Here is a 23,606-nt window from a genome sequence, read left to right on the forward strand (position 1 = left end):
TGCTGGAATGCAGAGATCCCATCTCCAAATTACTATTATACAAGCAGCAGATTCAACCTGATATATGTCCATCATTCAGAAGTATAATTCTAACCTGAATGTTAAAACTTCTATTTTATATCCCACACTTTAAAAGGACTATGTTACAGAAAAGAACTGGCTGTGAGGCAAATCCCTTAGATTAATTCACAACAGATGGAAGTTGGAAGTTGTAAAATCACAGAGAAGACAAGAAAGGGTCGAGGACAAACCAAAAACTCATACCACCCGATCCACTTGGGAAGATGGTATAAAAAAGCTTCAACTGATAAATCAATCATCAATGAGCCTGTTCTGATTGTAGACTCCATCATCGCATTAAAAGCTGGAATGCTTCATTACTGGTTTCAAGTTCATACTCATACCCAAGACTATTCGCACGATCCCGGAACTCGTCCATCTCATGTTGAGCTACTTGGATACCCACCAACACATTTGCACCAGTTTCTCCCTATTGATACAATGAAAAGGTAAATTTTGTGTACATAAAGAATAAGAAGATATGCATAGACAAGTTTCGGAGATCACGACCTGCCCACGGTAATGGAACAAACTTATATTCCAACGTGGACTCAAAGCATCCAAGAATTTCATCAAAGCACCTGGCCTCTCAGGAAAAACGAAACGGCACAGCAGCTCGTCTTTGACATAGGATCTTCCACCCATCTGAAATGGATAAAAATCAGCAAATACATCAAGTACAAAATCTGTAAAGTGTATTGCAAACTAATACATACAGACTTTTCAAGTCAACCATTGAGAATACCTTCTCAACCAAGAGACAGACTGACATTACAGCAAGCTTAATCCTGTGTTGCTTTATTCATAACACATATTAACGAGAGGGACTATATAGTAAAATTTAAGTACCCTGTTTCATTCCTGGAGTAGAATCTAAGATTTAAAACACAAAATTAATTTGACAGGAACAAAAAATTCAACACAAGTTCATAGCAACAAACAAGATTAATTGGTTATTTCCTAATATGAAAAATATATTCTACATCACATGCTGCATCAAGATTGACATTTGTCCACCTTTGCTTTGGGTGACTGCAAACTATAATCTTGTCCATTCTCAAAACTTCCATTTGTATACCATTCCATTTATTCAGAATTACTTTTTGTCAAACTTATTCAGGAATAATTCAACTCACAAATAAAGCTACTAACCATTAATGCTTCAAGAATAAAAATAGTTGTTTCCAAATTAAATCATTATTATCTTAATATAATGGGAACATGGTTTCACTCTAAGCAATCTATATTCCATCATTTTTACATAAGAGAAAAAATTGAATTCCAACAAAGTGACCTATACAAAATCTCTTTTAAGGAATATCTACATTTACAGTCCGTGAAATCTGATAACTGGTTCTTTCCCTACCATTCTATGAACATTCTCCATCAATTGTTGACTTATCAGTCTGTAAATTTTCTATAATACGTCTGGCCAAAGACATATTTGTACTTGGATTTTGAGACTGCTTTAAACAGAATAACCTTTCTGATTGATAAGATCTTAAACATCCCAAAAGAAAATTCATCAGGTTATGCAGTCAAAAGTCTTTATAAACAGAGAATTTAAATACTACTCGCTAATATGCAGGAAACATATATGCATTTTGCTATTTCGCATGAAATAAGGCATCATGTGCCTCCATCAACTGGAGGGTGAGCATCAATACTTGCATTCGATAATAAACCATGACTGTATTAGTAATAAATAAATCACTCTTAACCGCTTATTCTTTACTATCATTATGAGTACTACCATTATATAAAATCAAAATGGAAACACCTCTTCAGTCATCTATTTTCATATCCTGGTATAATCATAGTGTTCACTTATCTTTTCAATTCCATGAATTTTACAGCAATAGATTGATCCATGCCCAAACCAGCTTACTGATTTGGTCAGAAAATTGCTTAAGTAGATTATGTACCATCTCAGGCGAACTCCAACATCTAGCAAGTTGCTAAACTAGGATGTTCATGAAAAATTTACTGAAGAAGTCGTACATCTTGGACACATAGTTTAGGATATTGTTAACTGTGAACATTATTCTACAATCATTTTCTTGAAACAATGCATCTCAGACCCACCAATCCTCCAAGAGGGATGGTAGGCAATAGCACCACTGTCTTGAAACAAATTACAGAACCATCTATGCTCAAAAAAGAGACAACTATGTATTTACAGTTGTATATGAACCCAGTTGTTAAGAGATAGTTCACATGTATTTTTTCTAGCTTTTTCAAGTTTGATCAAGTAAACAAACTGAATCCATGCTTGTCATCTTCACTTGTGGGCGACAAGCTGACCTGAAAACCAGAGTTTCCAAATTAAATTTGTTGATGAGCAGTGCCATGGGCACAGTGCAAGGCCACTCTTCCATAGACAATTTACTGTACATGTGGAGTGCAAGCTTTCCTACAACTGTCACCTTGTATATACTTGTAAACCAAAATTGAAACAGCATCAATCTTAATCCAATCAGCAAATACTTACCAGCATGGTTCAAATTTTATTGAGAGTCACATTTGGATATGGATTTAATACAACACCATTCATTTAGCTAAAACATGCATCAAGAGAGTAACACTGAACAGAGAGTACACAAGCATGTTTGGTTTAATCTTAACTAACGTGTCAAGCTTACGTGAAAAAGCCAAAAAAAAAAAATGAAGATCAATAGTACCTATGTTCATAGCTCATCCTTCTCAAAGCCTCAAAAATTCATAAAAATACATCAGACAGATGAAACAAATCGCTCCACGAGCACAAACAAGTATTAGAAGTCAATTTCCATTTAGAAAAATGAAAAAAGTCCCTACCAAATGTCGCAAATGATCTTTGACCAAGTCATTTTCTGTAAGATTAATAGTCTGTAGTTGAGCTGATTTCATTCTCTTGACCATTCCTTCAAGTTCTAATTCTGTATGAAGGCCAACACTGTTGATGAAAGCAAAAGAATATGTAAATGAACATATTTTGTTCTTTGGGAAAATGAATGAATTACATGAATCATCACTTGCCTGTATAATACTAAAGCTTTTTCTTTATCTGAATTATATCTGTATTTGAATTCAGTGATATTCATAGGCCCCACCTGCAACAAATAATAGCAAGTACTTAAACTTGGAAAGAGTCACTAAGATTGAGAAGGAAAAAACCAACATGCATTACAAAACTGACAAGCTCGCAGAATTGTTTAAAGCTTCCAGGCTCCTCTGTCATGTAAGTCGCAAGTACTGCTTCACGTCGTCTACCAACATCTGCAAGTTCAGTTACCAATCTCAATCTATCAAAGTTCATGTTAGCTCCACTAGTCACTGCTACTACATTTGCACCCTTCAGTCCATAGTACTTGCAGTAAGCTTCCGCACCAGCCAGGGCAAGAGCACCTGCTGGTTCTAAAATGCTCCTTTTCTCCTCAAACATGTCCTGTACCATGGTAACTTAATAGTAAGCAGTAAGTCTCAAATTCGATGAGAAAATATATCCAAGCATCAATCATATAAAAACAGCCAAGTTAGTTGGTTGGTAAAATTGAATCTCGATAGTAGGACTACAGACCAGCCTCTGAAAATTGTCATGGAGATGATAAGAGTAATAATTATGAACAAAATTTACATCAGAGAATTCGAGGTTAGCTTCCTCATTTCTCGGCCAAACATTTTCTAATAAGAGTTTGTAAAAGGAGTTGGTGCTAGAAATCAATAAGAATCATTCTAAGTAGTAGTTCCTCACTACACGGTTTCAGTTCAAGCGACAGCCTCCTCGAAGAAATAAAGATATCACTCACACTATGCCTCACTTTTCTTAGAAGCACGAAGTGAATCAGGAATTTGCTGTTGATATGAGTGAAGGAGGGGTCAAATAGAGTTTCGGATCAATTTCTTTATTTTCTCTTGATTAGCTTAAACTGCCAAATAAGCATCATCGGTGCCAGAATAAGGGATCTGCTTCTGACCGATAAGGGATCTGGTTACAAGAAGGCATCAATAAGATATGAAAAGAAAAATAAAAAAGGCAGCTAACCTTTATTGATGCGCAAATAGCATCACGGCCAACAAGAACTATACCATCGATCAGTTCCCGGCAAAGACGGAAAGGCTCTTCACCAACCACTTTTACTGCTACTCCATCAGCAAAACCGCCCACTTGATCCAGCATAACTCGCTGGTCATGGTAAAGTGATAATGCCATTGCATTTGCATCGAATGGTTCAACTCCAATAATTTTTACCTCCGGAGAAACCCTTTTGACATAGGCAGCAATACCAGCAATAAGCCCACCACCACCAACAGGCACAAATATTGCTTCTATTGGGCCTTTCGTCTGTTTCACAATCTCCATTCCAACAGTTCCCTGCCCTATGATTACATCAGGGTGATCAAAAGGAGGTATAAATGTGCGGCCCTCCTCTTCAGCTCTCTTTTTGGCATAAGCTTGGGCTTCATCATATGAGTCCCCTACAAGTACAACTGTTGCCCCCAGTCTTTCAACCGATCTCCACTACCAGTACCAAGCAAAAGAGCTTCACAAAACGTAATAAACTGATTGTGGAAAATTAAGAAAAACATAAACATATGATTAAACAAGTAATAACCTTAATTTCTGGTGTAGTAACAGGCATAGCAATCACAGCATTGCACCCCAACCTCTGTGCAGACAATGCCACACCTTGAGCATGATTTCCTGCTGATGAACAAATTACTCCTCTTTTCAACTGTTCCTTTGGAAGTTTTGCCATCATATTATAAGCACCTCGAAGCTTGAATGAGAAGACCTGCAAAGCAGATGGTCAGGATATCTTAACATTTTACTGTTTTTCAATCCAAAACCTCAGTCACAGAGAAGTCAATCTGCTAAGCATCAATGGACAGGATATTAGAAATGCTCTCCTGCAATAGACTTTATCTTGGTTGAGGTGCTAGACTTCCTCAAATTTCGGAATCAATTGGAGTTCAAAATATACCCAAAGCCTTATAAGTTACAGAACAATACATGAACACGAGCAAGCTGCATCTTTTGAACCATGCCGGTTGCAAGATTAGCAGATAACTAATACTGAAAGAATCACAATGATAATAAAAGAAGACATTGCTTCATACACATAATGCCAGAAACTAAAGATCTTCATAAGTTTAATAAACTATTCCAAGCTTAGCTGAAAATTGGAACCAAAATCCAGGGTTTGTTGACGATTTCAAACTGCTCATCCAGGCAATTAACGCACACAAGCATGCATATATTACCTACGCAAAGAGACACATAAACTGGTAAGACACACATACAGACGCGCGCATCAATGAAATACATACAGGCTGAAGATCCTCTCTCTTGAGCCAAACATTGACCCCCCACCTCTCGGAAAGCTTCGTCGCCAGCTGCAACGGCGACTCATACGCCACATCATACACCCTTGACGCCAGTATATTCGTCAAATACTCCATTGCATTCAGCGTACCGTCGTTAACAACAGTTCTACCCAGATTCTCATTCGGCAACATATACCCGCTGTCGCACTGGAGAGAACTTGGAGAAACTCTCAACAGAGGCGCCGACGGCGTGGAAGGAATCGGGCCATTCAACGGCGGAACCCTAGGAATCTTTTCGGCCGAGGGTAAAATCTCCGCCCCCGGATTAGACAGAGTGGCATAGATCAACGGCTTTAGGCGGGAGCACTTAACGGCATTGGAGGATGTGCTGACGGCATCCTTGGTGGAAAATTTGGCGTGAAGGGGGAGTGATCGCGCAGGGACAAAGCGAAGAACTTCCATTTCTGAATACGTCGACGTTTTTTCCCCGCCGGCGGTGAGGAGAAATGCGGGTACAGATAGAAGACCACTAACGGCCTGCCCCAATTTATAAGGAACTTATTATTCTCTGTGGACGGCTGCACCGGTTATCAGCTCGAATTAAAATTTAGGACTACACTTACGTCTTTTTCAATAATCAATTATTAGCGACAAACAAATCAAGAGATAATTACATAAAGATCCCTTGTAATTTAAAATATTATAATTAATATCTTTAATATTATTTTGTTGATATTAAATAAAAATTCATATTAACACTCAATAATTTATAAATTTATTATAAGTCAAATAAATATTTTCATTAATTTACATTTATAAGAATGAAGATGTATCATTTTATATGAATTAACGTGTGAAATTGTAAAAATAATTTGCTCATTAAATATTTATTTAATATACAATAAACAGTAATAAATCAATTTATCATAAACATGAAATTTTGCGTACATTTTTTTTATATCAGCAAATATTATAAATTTTCATTAAGATATAAATTTTAGAGGAAAACAACTTTAAACATATTTGTTGTGGGCGGGGATAGGCACCTACACTAGCGTAATGCTTAAATTAGTGGACACCACAGCTGCAGCAGCCATAAACGTTTTTGTATGGTGGATTCTCATTAAGTAATAGTTATTTAAAAGGATTTTAATGTAAAGAAAATAGTTTATTATGTACAATATGAAAGTGAGATACAGCACAAAATTATAATGAAAGCCGCCCCCAACGCTGCCCATATCCTTATGTTAGCATTGTGGAAGTCCAGTCACCTATTTGGTCTAAACCTTTCAGGCATGTAGTAGCATTAAGCTTAACAATTAGGGATGTGCATAATTCAGTTCGCACATTGAATTGAAACCAAGTTGAAATTTCAATACGTATTGAATATTGAATTTGATTCTGATACAAGTTTATTTTAAAATTTTAAGATTTAATTCAATTTCGATTTTAAGTATTGATTAAAGTATAGAATCAACCATCTTTCTTTGTTTATATATACAAATACAGTGAATATAGAAATTTTTTTAGATTATTTTTTTCTTGTTTTGTATTTTATAAAATCAAATCAAAAATTTTGATTCGACATTCAACAGGCAATTTTGATGTACTAAATTTCGATCAAATTGGGTACGAAATTAATTAATGAACACACCATTAACATCGTCTCGGTGCTTGATGCCCAAGTTGTATTTGCGGTCAACATAATACATTATTGGACAATTTAATGATGATGGGTCAATGTTCCAAGCCGAAGAGCTGGCTGGCGGGCGATGTGAGTAAACCAGAAAGGTCAAATTTCAATAAAGCAATCTGCTTGAGTCAGCAATCGCTGAATTAAGTCATAATAAATATCTGATATTGAAACTTAATTTGGATAAAGAAAATTGTAATAATTCAATAATGCAAATCAGACATAATTGAGGGACTGCAGCCGACGCCAACTACAGCAAGTAGCTATTGCAAAATCAACTCAAATATTTGACACTTGCCATCCTTACCTTCAGAAAGCACACAGATTAAAAAACAAATCGAAACTGGGATTAGTCTGCAGATTTAGTTTCTAACTCTATGTAGTCTGTAGTAGTTGCAAAATGGAACTAAATATCAGGTATAGTCGTCACTCACTACTAAATTCAGATCCTATGCCAATGTCAAGAGCATGCAAACAAGGTCCAATACAGCAACACTTGTTTAGCCAGATTGAAAAATAACGGGTGTTCCTAGTGAAAATTTTTGGATTTGTAGACGTGATTATCGAAGTATATTAGAGAGACACGGCGGGTTCCCTCAGTTGACTGCGACTTCAGCAGAAAGGTAATTCGAGCGCAGAGAGTCTTGGTTTGAGACTTTGGACTTGGAGAGTTTGAGCACCTCAACCGCCTCTTCCACCTTGGCTGCTAGTGAATCTGGTGAATCTAATAACACTAGTAGTTCAGAATTGTCCATCTCCAAAAGCATTCCTGTTATCTTTGCTGCTAGATCAGGCTGCAAAGAAATATAAATTAGCATTCAAAACCCCTTATTTTTTGCTTCAAAAAGCTGGTGTCAACAGTCAAAGTGAACAATGCAGATACTTCCAAATTGAATGGCAAGTTCAAGGGTAATACCAAAAAAAAAAAAAAACCTTTGTAAATGAAAGTGTGCTGGGAAACAAACAAAATTCAAGAAACCCTTACCACTGCTGTGTATTTAGCTCTTGTAAATGAAGGCGTGATAGGAAACAAAGAAAGTTCTAGAAACTCTTACCACCCTTGCTGTGTATTTCTAAAACCAATCCATTTCTTTAGCCAACCATGCATATAGTATAATTTATATGAAAAGAAAATAGAAAGGAATATGTGAGAAAATCTTCACCTGATGATGACCAACAAGAGGATAAAGACGCTCCCCAAGTATCTGTTTCTGCTGCTCTGGAGGAGCTGCAGCAAGCACGCTACTTAACATCTCTGACCCCTCAGCACCCAGTCCAGCAGCGATGACTATAGGCTGAACAGCAGTAGAACCTTGGTTCAGTTCATGTCCATTTAAAAAAGTGCATATATTTGAGGATGACCGACTCAAAATAATACTTCAAGCATATATACTTGGGGGAAAAAATAGACCAAAAGTGAAAGCAGACCTGATGGTTGCTTGAATCTTTTGACGAAGCCAAAGAATGAGTCTGTTGTTGCAAATGTGGTGGGTATGACAGGCCAGCACCCTGTGGAAGGATATGCGAGTTCGTTCTTCCCCTGTTCTGTCTTTGATTTCTTGAATTATTAGGTACCTGTAAAATGTAATTGACAAAAAAAATGGAAGACAATGACCAGCTTGAGATGATATAAAAAGTTAATGAAAACCCAGCCGTTCTTGATGCTTCTAGATGGCAGTGGATGGACCCAGCTTAAATTAGTAGAAATAACATAGAAGACTAAGTTCTTAAACTGAACATAATATAACACTGACCGAGGCAACTGGAGATGGTTGAACTGCAGGTCTAGTAGGATTCGTGATGCTATTAGCCCTCCATCCTGGCCTGATACCCGGAGGCTGATACATCAGACCAGGTTGTGCAGGAATCGGTGAAACAACACCAGGAGCTGGATAATAAAGAGGAGAATATCCACCAGGAATAACAGTGGATTGTTGTCCTGCTAATGCTGCCATTCGTTGAGCATATAGAAGTTGTAATTTGGCATGCCTTTCCTCTTTCCTCTGAGCAATTGCAACATACAATGGCTTCCTACGCAACATGAATCCTGTAATACATGCATAAACAAGTACACTTCATAATATGTTAATGGTAGGATTCGAAATCATCAGCAAATAGAAACACTAAACTGAAGCTAGAGAATCTATAAAAAATGATTAAGAAAAGAAACTGATTCTTTAAACTCATCCTATGTCAAGGTGTGCATCTAGAAGGTGGAATTTCCAATGATATTGCTAACTACGCAAAGAGAAACCACTATCCAACTCCTGAAGAAAAATGAACCAAGTCGAAAGTTTCTAAGGGCCGCGTGCAGCTGCTCAAAAAAAAATCTGTTCATCTAGCGTTCTGCTAATGCAACATAGTACTCCACTAATTTAGATGTTCTGAAACTATAAGCACTTATTAACAACAGAAAATAAAATTTGTGCTTCATAAAAGCCAGTACAATTTACCCTGAGATATCCATATAGATCAAAGTATAAATTTAGCAGACTCTTAGAGGACCTAATGCCAGCTAGATTAAAAATCGAGAGGGGAATGAAAAAGGCGTCGCTCCAGTAAGGGGGGGGTTTTGCTATGCCGAACCATGTCTTAGTATCTTGACCATTAATTAAATTTCAAGTGGAAGAAATGATAATTGCAAGAATAATTATATTTCGTCAACCAAAAACCTCTAAAGCAATTTCACATATCTTGAATATGCACCAGAACTAGTTTTAAAAGAAGTGCGTATAGACATACTTACCATGGAAAGTATACACAGCTTTATTTGCCTCCTCTGGCGTGGAGAAGCAAACGAATCCAAATCCCTTGCTCACTCCTTTATCATCTCTCATAATCTTTGCGGAGGTAATTGTGCCACACTGACTAAAATGTTCCTTCAGCTCATCATCAGTGACGTCATCATCAATATTCTTCACATACACATTTGAAGCCTGAAATTGGTCGTATAAGAAAATCATAACCACATACAACTGATAAAATTACATAAGCATATACTGGAAAAAGCTGAGTCCTACAGGACCTGGTACTTGAGGATCTGTTCCTTCCTTTTCTCCTCAAATTGGCGGCGTAGCAATTCCTCACGTTCAGATTTTTTCTGTGCCCGGGCAACATATAAAACCTTCGAGCCTGATGAATACATACATTAAATATATGGCTAAGTTTCAAACAACAAAGATTCTACAGGATAATCTTGCAATAAACTCCTCTAGAAAATTCATGATTATACCAAGTTGTGATCCATGTAAAGCTTCCACTGCACGTTTAGCGTCGTCCGGATTTTCAAAGTTGACAAATCCAAAGCCCCTTGATGCCCCATTATCGTCCTTCGAGACAGCTAAGCTTACTATTTTTCCAAATTGAGCGAACTTCTCCATAAGGACTTCCTCGGAGAAACCCGTATCCAAATTCTTAATGTACAGATTTGTGTACTTTGCTTCATGACTAGGAACAGCTCGGTCACTCTTCTTCACAAATTTACCCACATACCTGTGCAAGAAAAATACATCCCAGAATCGATAAGACCATTTTTGCAGATAAAACTTTCTCGCTGAGTACCAAAACACAAAAGCATGAGGAACAAGATAGGAGAATCCAACATACATCTGTTTGTCTCCATCGGTTGAACCGTTGAGCTTCTCAATGGCAGCTTTTGCAGAGGTTTCAGACTCAAACTGGACAAAGCCATATCCTTTACTCTTCCCATCATCAGAAGTGACAACTTTACAGGATAATATATTACCAAACTTCTGAAACATTTCTTGAAGCTTCACACTATCAATGGTGTCACACAAGTTCTGCAGTAAAAACCATAATTAAATTATTATATTTCAACAAAGTGAATCATGAAACAAGATAAAGATATCTCAATAACCAAGTCACGTCAGTTCAAAAGTGAAATCAACAGGTACCTTGACAAAGACATTTCCAATTCCACTTCTTCTTGCATCTGGATCACGATGTGACCACGTAACCCTTATCACCCTCCCGTTCAATGTGGAATGATTTTTCACCTCAATAGCATGGATGGCTACTCGAAGCATTCAAGACGAGAATATGTTAGAAGGTACACGTAATCACAATAAAATACCAAATTGATTAAGTGAATCAAATAGATGGCAGCTCAAAACTTCAAGCTTCAAAAATCCAACACCAGGAAAATCATGTACCAGAATAGAGGTGCAACTCTAGCAATGCATGGAATCTGAGTGAGACATATATATTTGAGCACATATCTGAACTGTTAAATAAGCCATATCTATAACAACATTTCATCTCTCAGTTAGAGGCGTTGATCACATAATTTTAACATGTTCTCACCGATGGCTTTACAGCTTGCACCCATTTGGTGATGTATATTTGCAAACAACCTCAAATTAGAACATCTCCAAAATTTTCATTGTAAAAAATATTCACATCCTTTCCAATAACTATTGACCAAGCAAGCTCACTCATGGATATAGCCAGCACTAATGCGTAAGATTCAAAAGTTTGTGTAAAGAAGAGAATTTTCACCACAATCCTGATAGGCAAAGAGATTTAGCCGATCAAACATCAATCGTGATCAATAATGCACAAAAACTCCAGTACATCATGTATGTACTACTGCGAAAAGGACTGGTTCATATGTCTCTTTACGATTATTTTTGCCCGATTACAATCTTATTAGGTACAAATACTGGTTTCATTTCCTGTAAATCAATTGATTTGACCATTTCAAATAGGAAATTCACAACCAAACAAATAAGTCAAAGCAAAACCAAAAAATCAACTAACATTCAAACAACCTTCAACCACGAAAAAACAATCACAGCAACCAGCATTCAATCCCGATCCACCTCCACACACACTTAAACTCACGTACGTATACACAAACGAACAAGGCAAGCAATTTTAATGTATATAGATTAAAAAACAAAACAACTACCGTCTTGAGGCGAGATGAAGTTGACATAGCCATAACCAAGGGAGCGGCCAGTGGAGGAGTCACGGCAGATACGAACGGATGCGAGGCTCTTGAACTCCGAAAAAGCGTCAAACAGCATACCATCCGTCACGTCCATCGCCAAATCTCCAACGTACAGCGACGCCGGCGAATTCGGCACCGTCGGTTCCACAGCCATCACTTGTTCCAAGAAAATTTCCGGCAGTAATAATAAACTCTAGCTGCGTATATCCTAGGCGTTCGTAGTGAATGCAATGGTGCGTATTAGGTTGGAAGCTCCAATGGAATGAAGAATCCGAGAGCGAATGAGGTGAATGAGAAGGGATAGGGGAGATTTTTTTCCTTATGGGGAATATAAAGAGTGAGATTGTAATTAAGGGGAAATATGAAAGACGATGAATAGGAAGGAAGGAGTAGGAGTAGGAGAGGAGTGAGTGAGGAAGTGTGTGCGCGTATTGATTGTTTGTTGCTATTTGTTGCATGGACGCGGGAGTTTTTTGTGCCGTTTCGCCAAGCGGGTACCAGAAACGGTGTCCTTGTGACGCTCCTCCTGGGTCGCGTTGCTTTCACGTGCCAATCATTTTTTGGGCTAGGTGAATCACAAGAATATCATTATTAGCTATGGTAATATGAAATTTAGTGTAAACTTCGTGTAATTGAAAAAGCGCATATTATTAAGAATTTAGCCATCATGAACCATTTTTTTTTGTAAAATTTATTAAAATATCACTCAATTTGCATCATCTCGATTTTACCAATATAGCAGGAATCAAGCTCAATTATTATTAAATTAAGTATTACAATACCCAATTAATCGTTATATCAATTTGTTAATGGAGTCAACCCAACTTGGTCATGTTAATTTGTTCAGAAATTTAATCATTGCAATGCATAATGTTCTTTTAACTAAAATTTGTCGTGATGTTTTTATTTTGATTATTTTAGTCACTAAAAATTTCAGTGAGAATTAAATGCTGCGCGTGTGAAGCACCAATCCAAGTGAAGCGAGTGAAGAAAACGAAACGACCTGCGAACGGGAAGTGCCAGCGCAGCGTAGAGAGAGAAAATGATAACGAAAAAGCGTAGGTGGACCCGGACAGAGAGAGAGAGAGAGAAAGACCGGTTCAAAGCAGAGAAAGAGCTGCGAAAACAGTTACACTAATGCGCCGTCGTCGCACCTCAGCCACAAGAGTGCGCCCCATTCGGGCGCCGTATCAACTTACTACCGCTCCCACTCTCACTTCATCCCTCCACTCATTTTCTTTTTTCCTTTTTTTTTTTTGTGATTTTTGGGGTATAATTCTTTACTTCCCCTTTTGGAGTTAAATTTCCTACGCAATTACTTCATAATAATTCTTTTATTTTGTTACTAGCGAGAAATGTCGAACATAGTTTGTGCAGTTTTTAATTAAATTTTTCATTTCACGTTATTGTATTGCCGCTCAAAATAAACCCTGATGTTATGTGTCTGAAGTGTAAAATGTTCGCCCAAATCTTAAAGGAATATAAGTTAATTTATATAATACATATAGTATATTGAATATTCAATTAATACATAATAATTTATTAAATTAAAAAAGTTAATTTAATAATAAATAAAATAATATTCACGATTGCAATATATTGAACATATTCAAATTTAAGAGTGAGAATCCCATGGAACTCGAATCCAGCTATCTCTATATTAAATTATTTTTATTTTTTTATTAAATATTTGCATTTCTTGATTCCTACATATAGTACTGTATCAGAGTTGAGTACCAAAATAATAGAGAGTAAACAAAAATTCTGATCAGTCCATATTAAGAGGGTGTTTGACTATACTTTTTTAAAAGTATTTTATAAGCTCTTACATTTTATTTTAAAAATATTTTATAAAATGTTTTAGGAGCTTATAAAATATTGAATTTTATTTTAAAAATATTTTATAAGCTCCCAAATCATTTGGATAAAACAAGATGTTAAAGCTTATAAGATATTTTCACATCTTAGAAAATATTAGGATATTTGGCTTATAAGATCTTTTATTGGTAAATTGATCAAAAAGACATGCTACCATTATAATCAAATAAACTGTTATTTCTTGACATATTTTATGTTTAAATATTTTTAAAGTACTTTGATAAATAATTCACATTAATTTCATTCTAAATAAAAGTTTAATAAATAATTTTTTAAAAAAAATAAAAAATATAATGCATTATTACCTAAATTTTGCTAGTTGAATATTAATATGGATATATAATTAACACTTTCTTTACCAATGATTGTTTCTAATCATATAATATATGTTTAACTATAATAATTTATTATTAAATAATAAAATATTTTATTCTTTTTCAAATGCAAAAAAAATAAATAGCAAAAAATTTAGAGAGGGAGAGAGAGTGTGTGTGTGTGTGTGTGTGAGAGAGAGAGAGAGAGAGAGAGAGAGAGAGAGGGAAGAATGTGTGCTTGTGTGTGAAAATAAGGATATTTTTGTTTGACATATTAATCTTATAGAGCTTATAATATGTTTTGAAAAAAATTAGAGAAGTTAACTTCTTTTTAAATAGCTTACAAAAGAAAAAGTCACACTCTTTTTAAAAGCTTATAAACTCTCCAACATCTTTTAAAATGTTTTGAAGAGCTTAGTTCAGCAAAACACCCTCAAGTTTCTTAAATTTTGACAACATTAGCAGTAGATAGCAAGCAAAATTATACTTTTAGTAGCATATAAATTTAGTCCTCTGTTTTACAAAATTTTTAAAATTATTCCAGAAATTTAAAAACTCAATATGTTTAGTGTTATACTTTGTGGAATTTTCAAATTGATCTCAAAATTGAAAAAAAATCAACAGATTTAATCTCTTGAAGTGGGATTAACGTTTTACCAATTACAAAGAATATAAATCAGAGACAGCAAAAAATGGATATGCGTTGAACTGTAATTTACAAAAGCTGAATCCCGATAAAAAATACCAATATATGCAGCATGAGAGCATTATACGTTTTATGCATTGTTTTGAAGATGTCAGTAGTTGATGAGCTTCTGCTCACACTCAGCTGTCCGGCATTCACATATTCGTCTTTACCAGAAGTTATGGAGACGTTCACCGACAAGGAACCTGAGAAAAGGAGTTCCGCTTTCATAGTTAGAAACAGATTTGATGAAAGATTGATGAACAATAAGAGATGATAATAGTAGAATCTGAGCAGGGAATTATGCTCATAAAATGATAAACCAAGGATGAAGAAGTCGACTTACAATCATAGTCTGCCCATCCTATTCTTTGATGAGCCAAATCATAAACAAAGATTTTATCTTTGAGAAAAAGATCTGGATACAAGAACACAAAATTAAGTTTCCGCAGCCATTAGAAAGAAATACAAGCTAAATTTTGGGTGTCAAGGCACGATTAGATAAGTTCATAACCACAGAGCAAATCCCCAGTAGGCAAAAGAGGAGCTGGCCAGAGAGAAAATAACATAACAGCACTCATTCTTTTTGCTGCTCTTATTCCAGAAACTTTTGCAGTCAAAACCAACTTAAATGCTAAACAAAGATGGTTTATCTAGCATCAAGAATGCTAAACAAAAGAAAAGATAAAAACAAGATGGCTATGTCAACAAGTTGAACAGCCGTACAACTTTTGTTCCCATAGATGCCAACATAGTCATAAGTTTTACATAAGTGCACCCAAATCTTTACAAGATACTAGTAGTACAAATGTTTAAATTTAGTACCATAAACCTCCAGTTTCAGAGATGATGCAATATGCAAGACATGGATTACTGGAACTGCTGAGACTTTGACAGGAGCAAGTTTAAGGATACTAATAACACATATTTCAAGCAATCATTGTATTTCCATGGCAGTGACATAGATAGGCAACCAACCTCCCAAAATAGTTGTGCCTTCATTCTGGACCTTAAGAAATCCTATGCACCACACAGCAGCACCATCCTGAGAAAAACAGTAACAATTAGAAATTCTCACAGTTAGCTAGCCATAGCATCATCATCATAATGATGCTGAGGAGGGTGAGGATGAGCAAAAGGTTGAAGGCAGCATATTTTAGTATCAACAACAATCATAACGTAACTGAAAGGTCAGGGGAATAATACTTTATATGTAGAGATAAGCGGAAGACTCACAAGATATCCCGTGAGCACAAGGTAGTCAATCGGTCTTAAAACCATGGATGCACCACCAGCAAAATTGAATGAAACAGCTGGAAATGTCTCACCTACACTGTTTAGAGAACAGAAAGCAATCTTATTCAAGTGTTCTTGCGGTTACTTCATGAATTCTTCTTTTCTTGAAGAAAAAAGATTCATTAGCTCTTAGCTACTATTTAAATTGACAACAAACAAACCTCGTAGAGACTAGATAGCACTGGTTTCCGTTAGACGTAATTAGTCTCACAGATGAAGAAACAGCAGCAGTTATCTGCAGACCCAGGAAAACCTCAGAGGAGTTGTGACAAAATTTGGGTTCATTAGCTATAAAGAATAAATTTCCTCATTCTTCAAAGAGATTCAAATTAGATTAAAGTCTCATGTTTATACCAATGGTCACCTAAAAGACTAACTAAACTTCTTAGGTAGTTTGATAATTGAACGATCAACTAAAATCAGAAATATTTTTCTTTAAGGTTATTGCCAGATCCTGGCTTTAGTCGCTCAGTTCTGCAAAAAGCATTAAGTACAACCATAACATTACTGATGAGGCATGTTGCAAGATAAAAAATGATACATTGACTGCTTTCAATACCGCTTTGTAGCTCCATAAAATTAACAACGGGAGAGAGGAGGCAGGTCTTATGTGGGTTGAGATACTTACAGCAGCAACTAAAGGATCATAAGCTCCTTCGACAAGGTATGCCAAAGTTGTTCCAGAATCGACAATGGTTCCTTGGTTGCCTGATGTTGTAAACATTGCTTGATCAATAGGTAACAACTGCCCATTGACAGCAATGCTCTGCAGATATAAATTATAATGAGGCCTGAAAGATTAGATATAAAAAATCAAACATCGAACTAATATTAGACGTCTCCATGCTTTAAGTTTTCTCAATGTAGTTGTAGAAAACTAACCCAAGCAGGAAAACCATCTCATCATCTACTTATGTGAGTAGTTTAAAGGAACTGGAGGTGCATGAATAGATAATCTATAAGTGCTAGTTTAGAAGTTCAGTGAAAGTTATATGAGGCACTACAGATCAATGTTTCAAGATACATGCTAATAAAAGATCTTCAAATTTTAACACTCCACAAGGTCATGGAATAGAATTTAATTCTGAGAGATGATAATGGCAACATCCAAATGATATTATAGGTGGCAAAGGTCCTGGCACAAAATTCACCAACACTACAAAGGAAATGCGTCCAAGTAGGACACAGATGTAAAAGAAACCAAATATATGATGCAATCTCTCTGCCTTCAACTTTCACATGCCCATTGACTAGCAGAAATTTTTTTGGGTAATACATTCAAAATTAAAACACGACATTGTCTGTATGTAATAGAAGCAATACGCCACGCAAGAGAATAAAAAAATAAAGGAAACCAACTAAATGATTTCAAGCTGTTTCCTTTATTGCCCGATATCAGCTGAGAGCGACTTAATACTTTAGAGAATTGTAACATCAAACAATTTGGTCATTTACAATCTGGGAAATAAAATTACATGAACAATAAGAATTTGAGTGCAGAATTAGCTTGAATACATAAAGATTCATTGGTTCCCCCCGACAGGATCACAAATATCACCAGATAAATGCAGAAACAAGATAAGATGCATTAGAAGGGAAAAACATGTTAAGCATCAATATAAAGGGACAAAAGCCAAAGACCAAGAACCTTTGGCAATGTTATGAGCAAACACAAGAAAACCAATCACAATTCCAAACAAACACAAAATACCATCAGCAAAGGGACATCAAGTACCAGTTATGTCATATTATCCACCCATGGTACGTACAAAGGATTCCCGGTTTACAACTACCTAGAACTATCGCAGGCCGATAAATGGGTTTCTAAGACAAAAGGTGTGTAGAGAGCTTGTTATGAAATCTCATTGGCCCGATTGTAATGCAGTGGCATGATCACAACATTTTCTAATCGTGAGCAAAAGAATGAATACACACAAAAGCATTAATTATGTTTTGATATTGTGAAAATACGTACTGTGATGGCACAAGGGGAGTATAAACGATTCTCGGATCCAATATCTCACCAAGAACTAATATGCCACCACCACGGCCCTCTCCTTTCAAGCAGTGAGAAAATACTTTAGGTGTGATTCCTAGTGATGACAATTGTGATATCACCGACAGACCCTGCTGTCCAAACCCAAATATTCCATCCACTGCTCTATCTGATTTAGTCAAGTCCCCAAACACAGAGGTGCTGCACCTGTTCCACATAAAATTCAAGTTAATGCTTCAGAAAATAGACATTCTATTAATGATTAAGCTAGAACAAACAAGGTGAAGGACGAAAGTGACAAAAAAGATACAGAATCTAGTGCCTAAAGATTCAAATGTTTATTTAAGTAACATTATTAAGATTCTCTTCCAATTACCCAGCAAACATTATCTGAGTTTTCTTCCAATTGCCCAGAAGACTCACATCATAACTAATTTCTAGAGCATTCGCACAGTAGGACTGTTGGAGGTAGTGAAATACAATTATCAAGTTGGCTACAAAAAGCTAATTCCATATTGCTCGGGTCTAAGAGAAACCAGAGCATACGACCACATATAAGCATACACATATCACCAATAGGAGTCGTTATAACAGCTTACCCGAAAACAATAGGAGCCGAAGAATTGGCTATCAATGAGGTACCCAAAATCGTATCAAAATAAAGCATATCAGATGCATAAAAGCCAGCAGTACCACTCCCGTCTCCATATTGGAATGAGTATCCACACTGGTTGCTTTCAGTAGAGCACTCAGCAGATGCAAGTTGAACCATGGAAGCACATATATTATCCGAGCAGGATATAGGTGAAAAAGATGAAGATGTAGCAGCATTGAAGAAATTGAGAGGAATCTGAAAGCCCAATGTGAAACTCGGGTTACTCAGTAGAGCACCAAACCAACAAATGAACAAGTAATAATAAGATGAAGAGCGAGAGTTTTACTCCCAATCCACTGTTCTGGGGACAATCGTTACAGGAATTGCATGTAATCCACAAGACGTCACTCCCAGTATCAATTTGCACATTGAACTCTTGTGGCGGAGATCCCAATCTCACCTTGGTGTAGTAAAGTCTATAAAATTCAGCGGTGAGAGTTAATCATCAGAAGAATATATGTATACAACTATTATGTAATTATATACGGAATACAAACCCAAAGTAAACTCAAAACAAGACTGAATGAGGACATCAAAGTTCAAGAATGCCGTCAAAGCAGCCATATATAAACCCAAACCACATCAACAAAACAAACAACTACTGAGGACCAAGAATAGATAGAATTTCAAGAGATGCGATGGAGTACCCGCCGGCGTAGGGATCAGAGGTACCGCCAACCGTGAAATCCACGATGCCGCCGGGAAAGCTCTGCAAGATTCGCGCGTGCCTCGCCCGGTCCCGAGCTTTAATCGCCTCAAGCTCCAGTCTCCCCTCCACCGGAAACGCCCTCTCCAGAGTCAGTACTCCCTGAAATCCTCCACCGGCTTTCAACGCCGACACCACCGCCGCGGCCGCCATAGCAACCACCGCCGCCATCACCAAAAAACCCTCGGCAGCCATCGCCGGCCCTCTAAAACCCACCAAAACTGTTTCTACACTGCTTAATCTGAAGCAGCTTATACTCCACACTATATACGTGTATAAATCAAATGTATAATGAGAATTACAGAGGAGCGAATAAAATTAAAAGCTCAAATGCTTTTCCCTTCATCAACTGCATATGTATACACAATATATATATACATATAGAGAAAGAGAGAGAATAGGGGTTTGCTGAAAGCTCTGGTCTACAGGTTGATGTAGAGAAAGAAAGAAAGAAACCTCCCACAGTCACACACTGAGATGTCTGTGTATGAATCAATATATATATATATATAAGGTGAGACAGAAAGAGAGACAGAGAGAGAGAAATTGTGATTATAAACAGAAATGGATTAGAGATAATACAAATACATATGTATGTATTTATGTATGGATGTAGGAAAAGACTAAAGCAATCAAACTGAGAAGGGCTGCAGCCAAAGGGTGAAATGGGTAAAGTAATATTAATAATATAAGTACTTTGACTGCTGTCCACTTTTCTTCTACTAATTGCTATTTTATTTTATGCTTTTCTATAATTAATTACTTTAAAACAATTCAAAATACTAAAAAATTATATTTTGGTCTTCCCTTTGCCTTTGCCATTGCCATTGAAATTACAGTTACAATTTGAATTCAAGTACGAAATATAAATTAATTTATATGACAATGCACGACTACACTCTAATCTATAAGACATCGTTCATAAAAACATCCATACGGCTTGTAAATTTTAAAAAATCTCTTTAAAACAAAATTGTATGATCTCGATTGTATAAACAATACCCCACACAAACAAGAGCATGTGAGATAACAAACATATAACTATGAGTTTTAATTCCATCCAATATGTTAATGCTTAACTGTTTATCTTATTATGTGGATTTGTGTTTTTTATTGTTTTCATTATAGTTATTATAATTATATGAATAAATGTTTAATCACTAATAAATATATGATATTTAAATCATTAAATGCTTCCCCGTACGAATGTCGTTCCTGCTGTTAATGTTACCGTTGGGGAGGGCGAAAATCGAGTGAGCTTTGATGTGGGGAGCAACGTCAATTTTTGATATCGAGGATGCCGGAAAATTCCGATCCAACCTCTCCAAATAAGGGTTTTTATAGTCGAAATAAATTAATAATTTGTGATACAGATTATTTGTATGTAAATTAAATAATATTATTTAAAATAAAATATTTGTTGTTGAATAAAATATATATAATAATAAATTAATATTAAATGTATAAAAAAATATAATGAGAAAAAAGACACGATAAACTTAAATAATGAATAATTATAAAAAAATAGTAACAAAGTGAGAAGTTAGATGAATAAATAAAAAAATTTAAATTAAATACTAAAAGAACAAATTCGAAAAAGAGAAACACCAAAAATTTATGCTGTATTAGATAATTTTTATCCAACGTTAGCACACATTTATAATAAGCTTAAGGGTAAATTATATCTAGTTTTTTTAAATTTGACATAATCACGAATACACCTTATTATTTAATAAATTATAAATATTATTTTTAAATAAAAAATAATCATGTAATCCCAAGGTAGTGATATGTAAATTACTACTTTACCTTGTTTTTTTTTTAAAAAAATGAAAAAATATAAAAAAATTAAATTCTGAGGTTAAGTAAAGTAAATAATTCATAAGGCATATTAGTTCATAAAAATAAATTACAAACCTCAAAAAATATAAATTATAATTTATAATTTAAAAGAGCATTTTAATCAGTGAACCATAATTTTTCTTTTTTTGAAAATCTAATGAAAGCTAAAGGAATTAGATGGTTGTTAAATAAACGTCAAAATTAAGAGGGTATTTGTAATTTTTCAAATAACAAAATTATTATGTAAAACTTCATGAGAAGTGATTGTAATTTATCTTAAGATCAAAATGCTAGTAACTTTTAATTTAGTTCGTGGAGTTGAGATTCATGAGGTCCTAAGTTAAAAAAATCCGATCAAATTGTTCACCTTGTAGACGTAGAAGATATAGAAAGTGTGTCGAGTGTGATTCATAAGATTCTATAGTATATTATTTCACTTATGTCTGATTTTTTGGATAGAATCTCCGCAGTAATGTCTCTATTAATTCTCCGATCAAAATATGAGAAAACTCTATTCAATTCTCGATGGAAATGGAGTTTTGGGAATTCTCCCCAAAACAGAAAGATCATCTCGAGATCTTCAAACATATTCGGGGGTTCAATGTGACTATTGTCACTTCGTCCAACACACAAGATGAGATTTTACCACCATGGAGCAGCTTTTTACAGAAAGAATGTTGTTTGGATTTGTTTTCTGAGTGTTTTGTTGTATTTTCTGGAGAAAGGGAGAGAAAAAAAATATAAATAAGTGTGTGTTAGAGATAGTATGTATGTTTGGATTTATTTTTGAAGATAATTTAAAATAAGTATTGTATGTTTAATGTTGTGTTTTGGAAGACAAAAATTACTATTCATTGTCAAATCATGTCTTTTTTATATATATTTATGTTAAAAACATCTAAATAAGGTGTTTTTGAAAAATAACAAACATTGATTATATTTTGACTCGTCTTGAAGATAACTTGAAAATGAAAACAAACATAGTGCATAAGTTCTAACTCATCTCATGCCCAACTCGAATATTCACCCAACTGCTCGCCCTAAGAGAATAACGAGAAAGAATCCATTAACTTCTAATTTAATAGTATTTATGGATTGAATGTAATAATAGTTGCTAGTTAATATAAATATTTAATATTAATAATTTATACAACAATTGTTAATGATTGAAATTTATAATATAACTATTATTAATTAACTGTAAACAAAATAACAATAAGATTAGAAACCTTATAAAGATAATTGATGGAATCAAATATAAATTCTATCTATTTATAAAATAGTTAGAACCTATTTAAATTTTAACAGACACATGATTATGAGTGTTACTCTTGTTTCAGTTCAAAATTTACATTTTTTTTGTAGAAATAATAATTGCATAATGATATTAATATTTTAAAAATTACATAATATATCGAATTGATCAGTACATCAATATAAAAACTTTGAAACAAAATTTTTTATACGTCCGATAAAATTCGAACTCATGAACATCAAACATACTCCTGAAATCTCAATCTCATCCACTATGAAAATTTGTTCTTTGCAATATGTAATTACAATAGAGATTGAAAGATTGTACACGCCAGTTATGAAATAGATTATCCTATAAGAGACAACCCTTAATGCATTTGGGCTCAATATTTGGTATACCATTTTAGCATACCAAAATTTGGATTCAATTTGAAATAATATTATGGAACGAACACTCCTAACCATAATCATCGATGGTGGAACTTTAATGACGAAAGACAATCGGTTGTAGAATCCATTGAAATAGACAGGTCGTCATTTGAATTCCCTTTTCCAATCGATGCATTAGTGTTAGGGTAGCTTAAGGACTAAGGTATATAAATATATATTAAAAAGAAAATTGAAACTTGTGTTCATTACATTAGGGATTGTTTGGAAAAATCTGTGCACTAATTTTTACTTTATGCTTAATTATTAGTAGTGTTATTTACTTTTTTCTGGTCTCGTCGTTTTGTATTGATATGAAAATTTTAAATAAGTGTTGGAAATATAATCTATGTAATAATTAATTAGAGGAGTCCGGGGTGCTGGTGCCTATCAAATTCAATATAATATTTTTATTTAGGCCTCATTTACTAGGCGGGATTCGATCGGAACATCCCACGTAATATAGTGTTTACTTTAAAAAGCTTGGCCTGTGAATTTGAGGAGCAATTCGGTATTATGGGA

At 35.0% G+C, this 23,606-nt stretch overlaps 3 protein-coding genes across 4 annotated transcripts; all 3 read right to left on the reverse strand.

Moving 5' to 3' along the window:
* Positions 1-95: 95 nt before the first annotated feature.
* On the reverse strand, positions 96-5,926 carry LOC105179515 (threonine dehydratase 1 biosynthetic, chloroplastic). Of its 2 annotated transcripts, XM_011103166.3 has the most exons (8): positions 5,371-5,923; positions 4,656-4,835; positions 4,085-4,561; positions 3,239-3,487; positions 3,079-3,152; positions 2,878-2,995; positions 571-705; positions 96-490 (listed from the first exon to the last, which is right to left on the reverse strand). In XM_011103166.3, exons 1-8 carry the CDS (start codon positions 5,827-5,829, stop codon positions 350-352), a joined length of 1,833 nt encoding a protein of 610 aa, XP_011101468.2. In that variant the 5' UTR covers positions 5,830-5,923; the 3' UTR covers positions 96-349. The 2 variants fall into 2 exon arrangements, with proteins under 2 accessions (XP_011101468.2, XP_020547012.2); XM_020691353.2 differs by lacking the exons at positions 96-490; positions 571-705 and adding an exon at positions 2,016-2,364 and having other exon boundaries at positions 5,371-5,926.
* A 1,398-nt stretch (positions 5,927-7,324) lies between these two features.
* Positions 7,325-12,450, reverse strand: LOC105179514 (polyadenylate-binding protein 7). Its single transcript, XM_011103165.3, has 10 exons — positions 11,991-12,450; positions 10,975-11,093; positions 10,667-10,860; positions 10,293-10,552; positions 10,086-10,192; positions 9,807-9,996; positions 8,815-9,107; positions 8,489-8,635; positions 8,224-8,355; positions 7,325-7,854 (listed from the first exon to the last, which is right to left on the reverse strand). The coding sequence occupies exons 1-10, from the start codon at positions 12,184-12,186 to the stop codon at positions 7,657-7,659; spliced, it is 1,836 nt and encodes a 611-aa protein (XP_011101467.2). The 5' UTR covers positions 12,187-12,450; the 3' UTR covers positions 7,325-7,656.
* Positions 12,451-14,830: 2,380 nt separating this feature from the next.
* On the reverse strand, positions 14,831-20,122 carry LOC105179513 (aspartic proteinase 36). Its single transcript, XM_011103164.3, has 10 exons — positions 19,504-20,122; positions 19,143-19,272; positions 18,801-19,051; positions 18,181-18,408; positions 16,834-16,996; positions 16,367-16,440; positions 16,146-16,242; positions 15,888-15,954; positions 15,256-15,327; positions 14,831-15,115 (listed from the first exon to the last, which is right to left on the reverse strand). The coding sequence occupies exons 1-10, from the start codon at positions 19,755-19,757 to the stop codon at positions 14,940-14,942; spliced, it is 1,512 nt and encodes a 503-aa protein (XP_011101466.2). The 5' UTR covers positions 19,758-20,122; the 3' UTR covers positions 14,831-14,939.
* Positions 20,123-23,606: the final 3,484 nt, after the last annotated feature.

This window comes from Sesamum indicum, linkage group LG5 (assembly GCF_026168435.1).
Source record: "Sesamum indicum cultivar Baizhima isolate 11 linkage group LG5, ASM2616843v1, whole genome shotgun sequence".
Taxonomy (NCBI): domain Eukaryota; kingdom Viridiplantae; phylum Streptophyta; class Magnoliopsida; order Lamiales; family Pedaliaceae; genus Sesamum; species Sesamum indicum.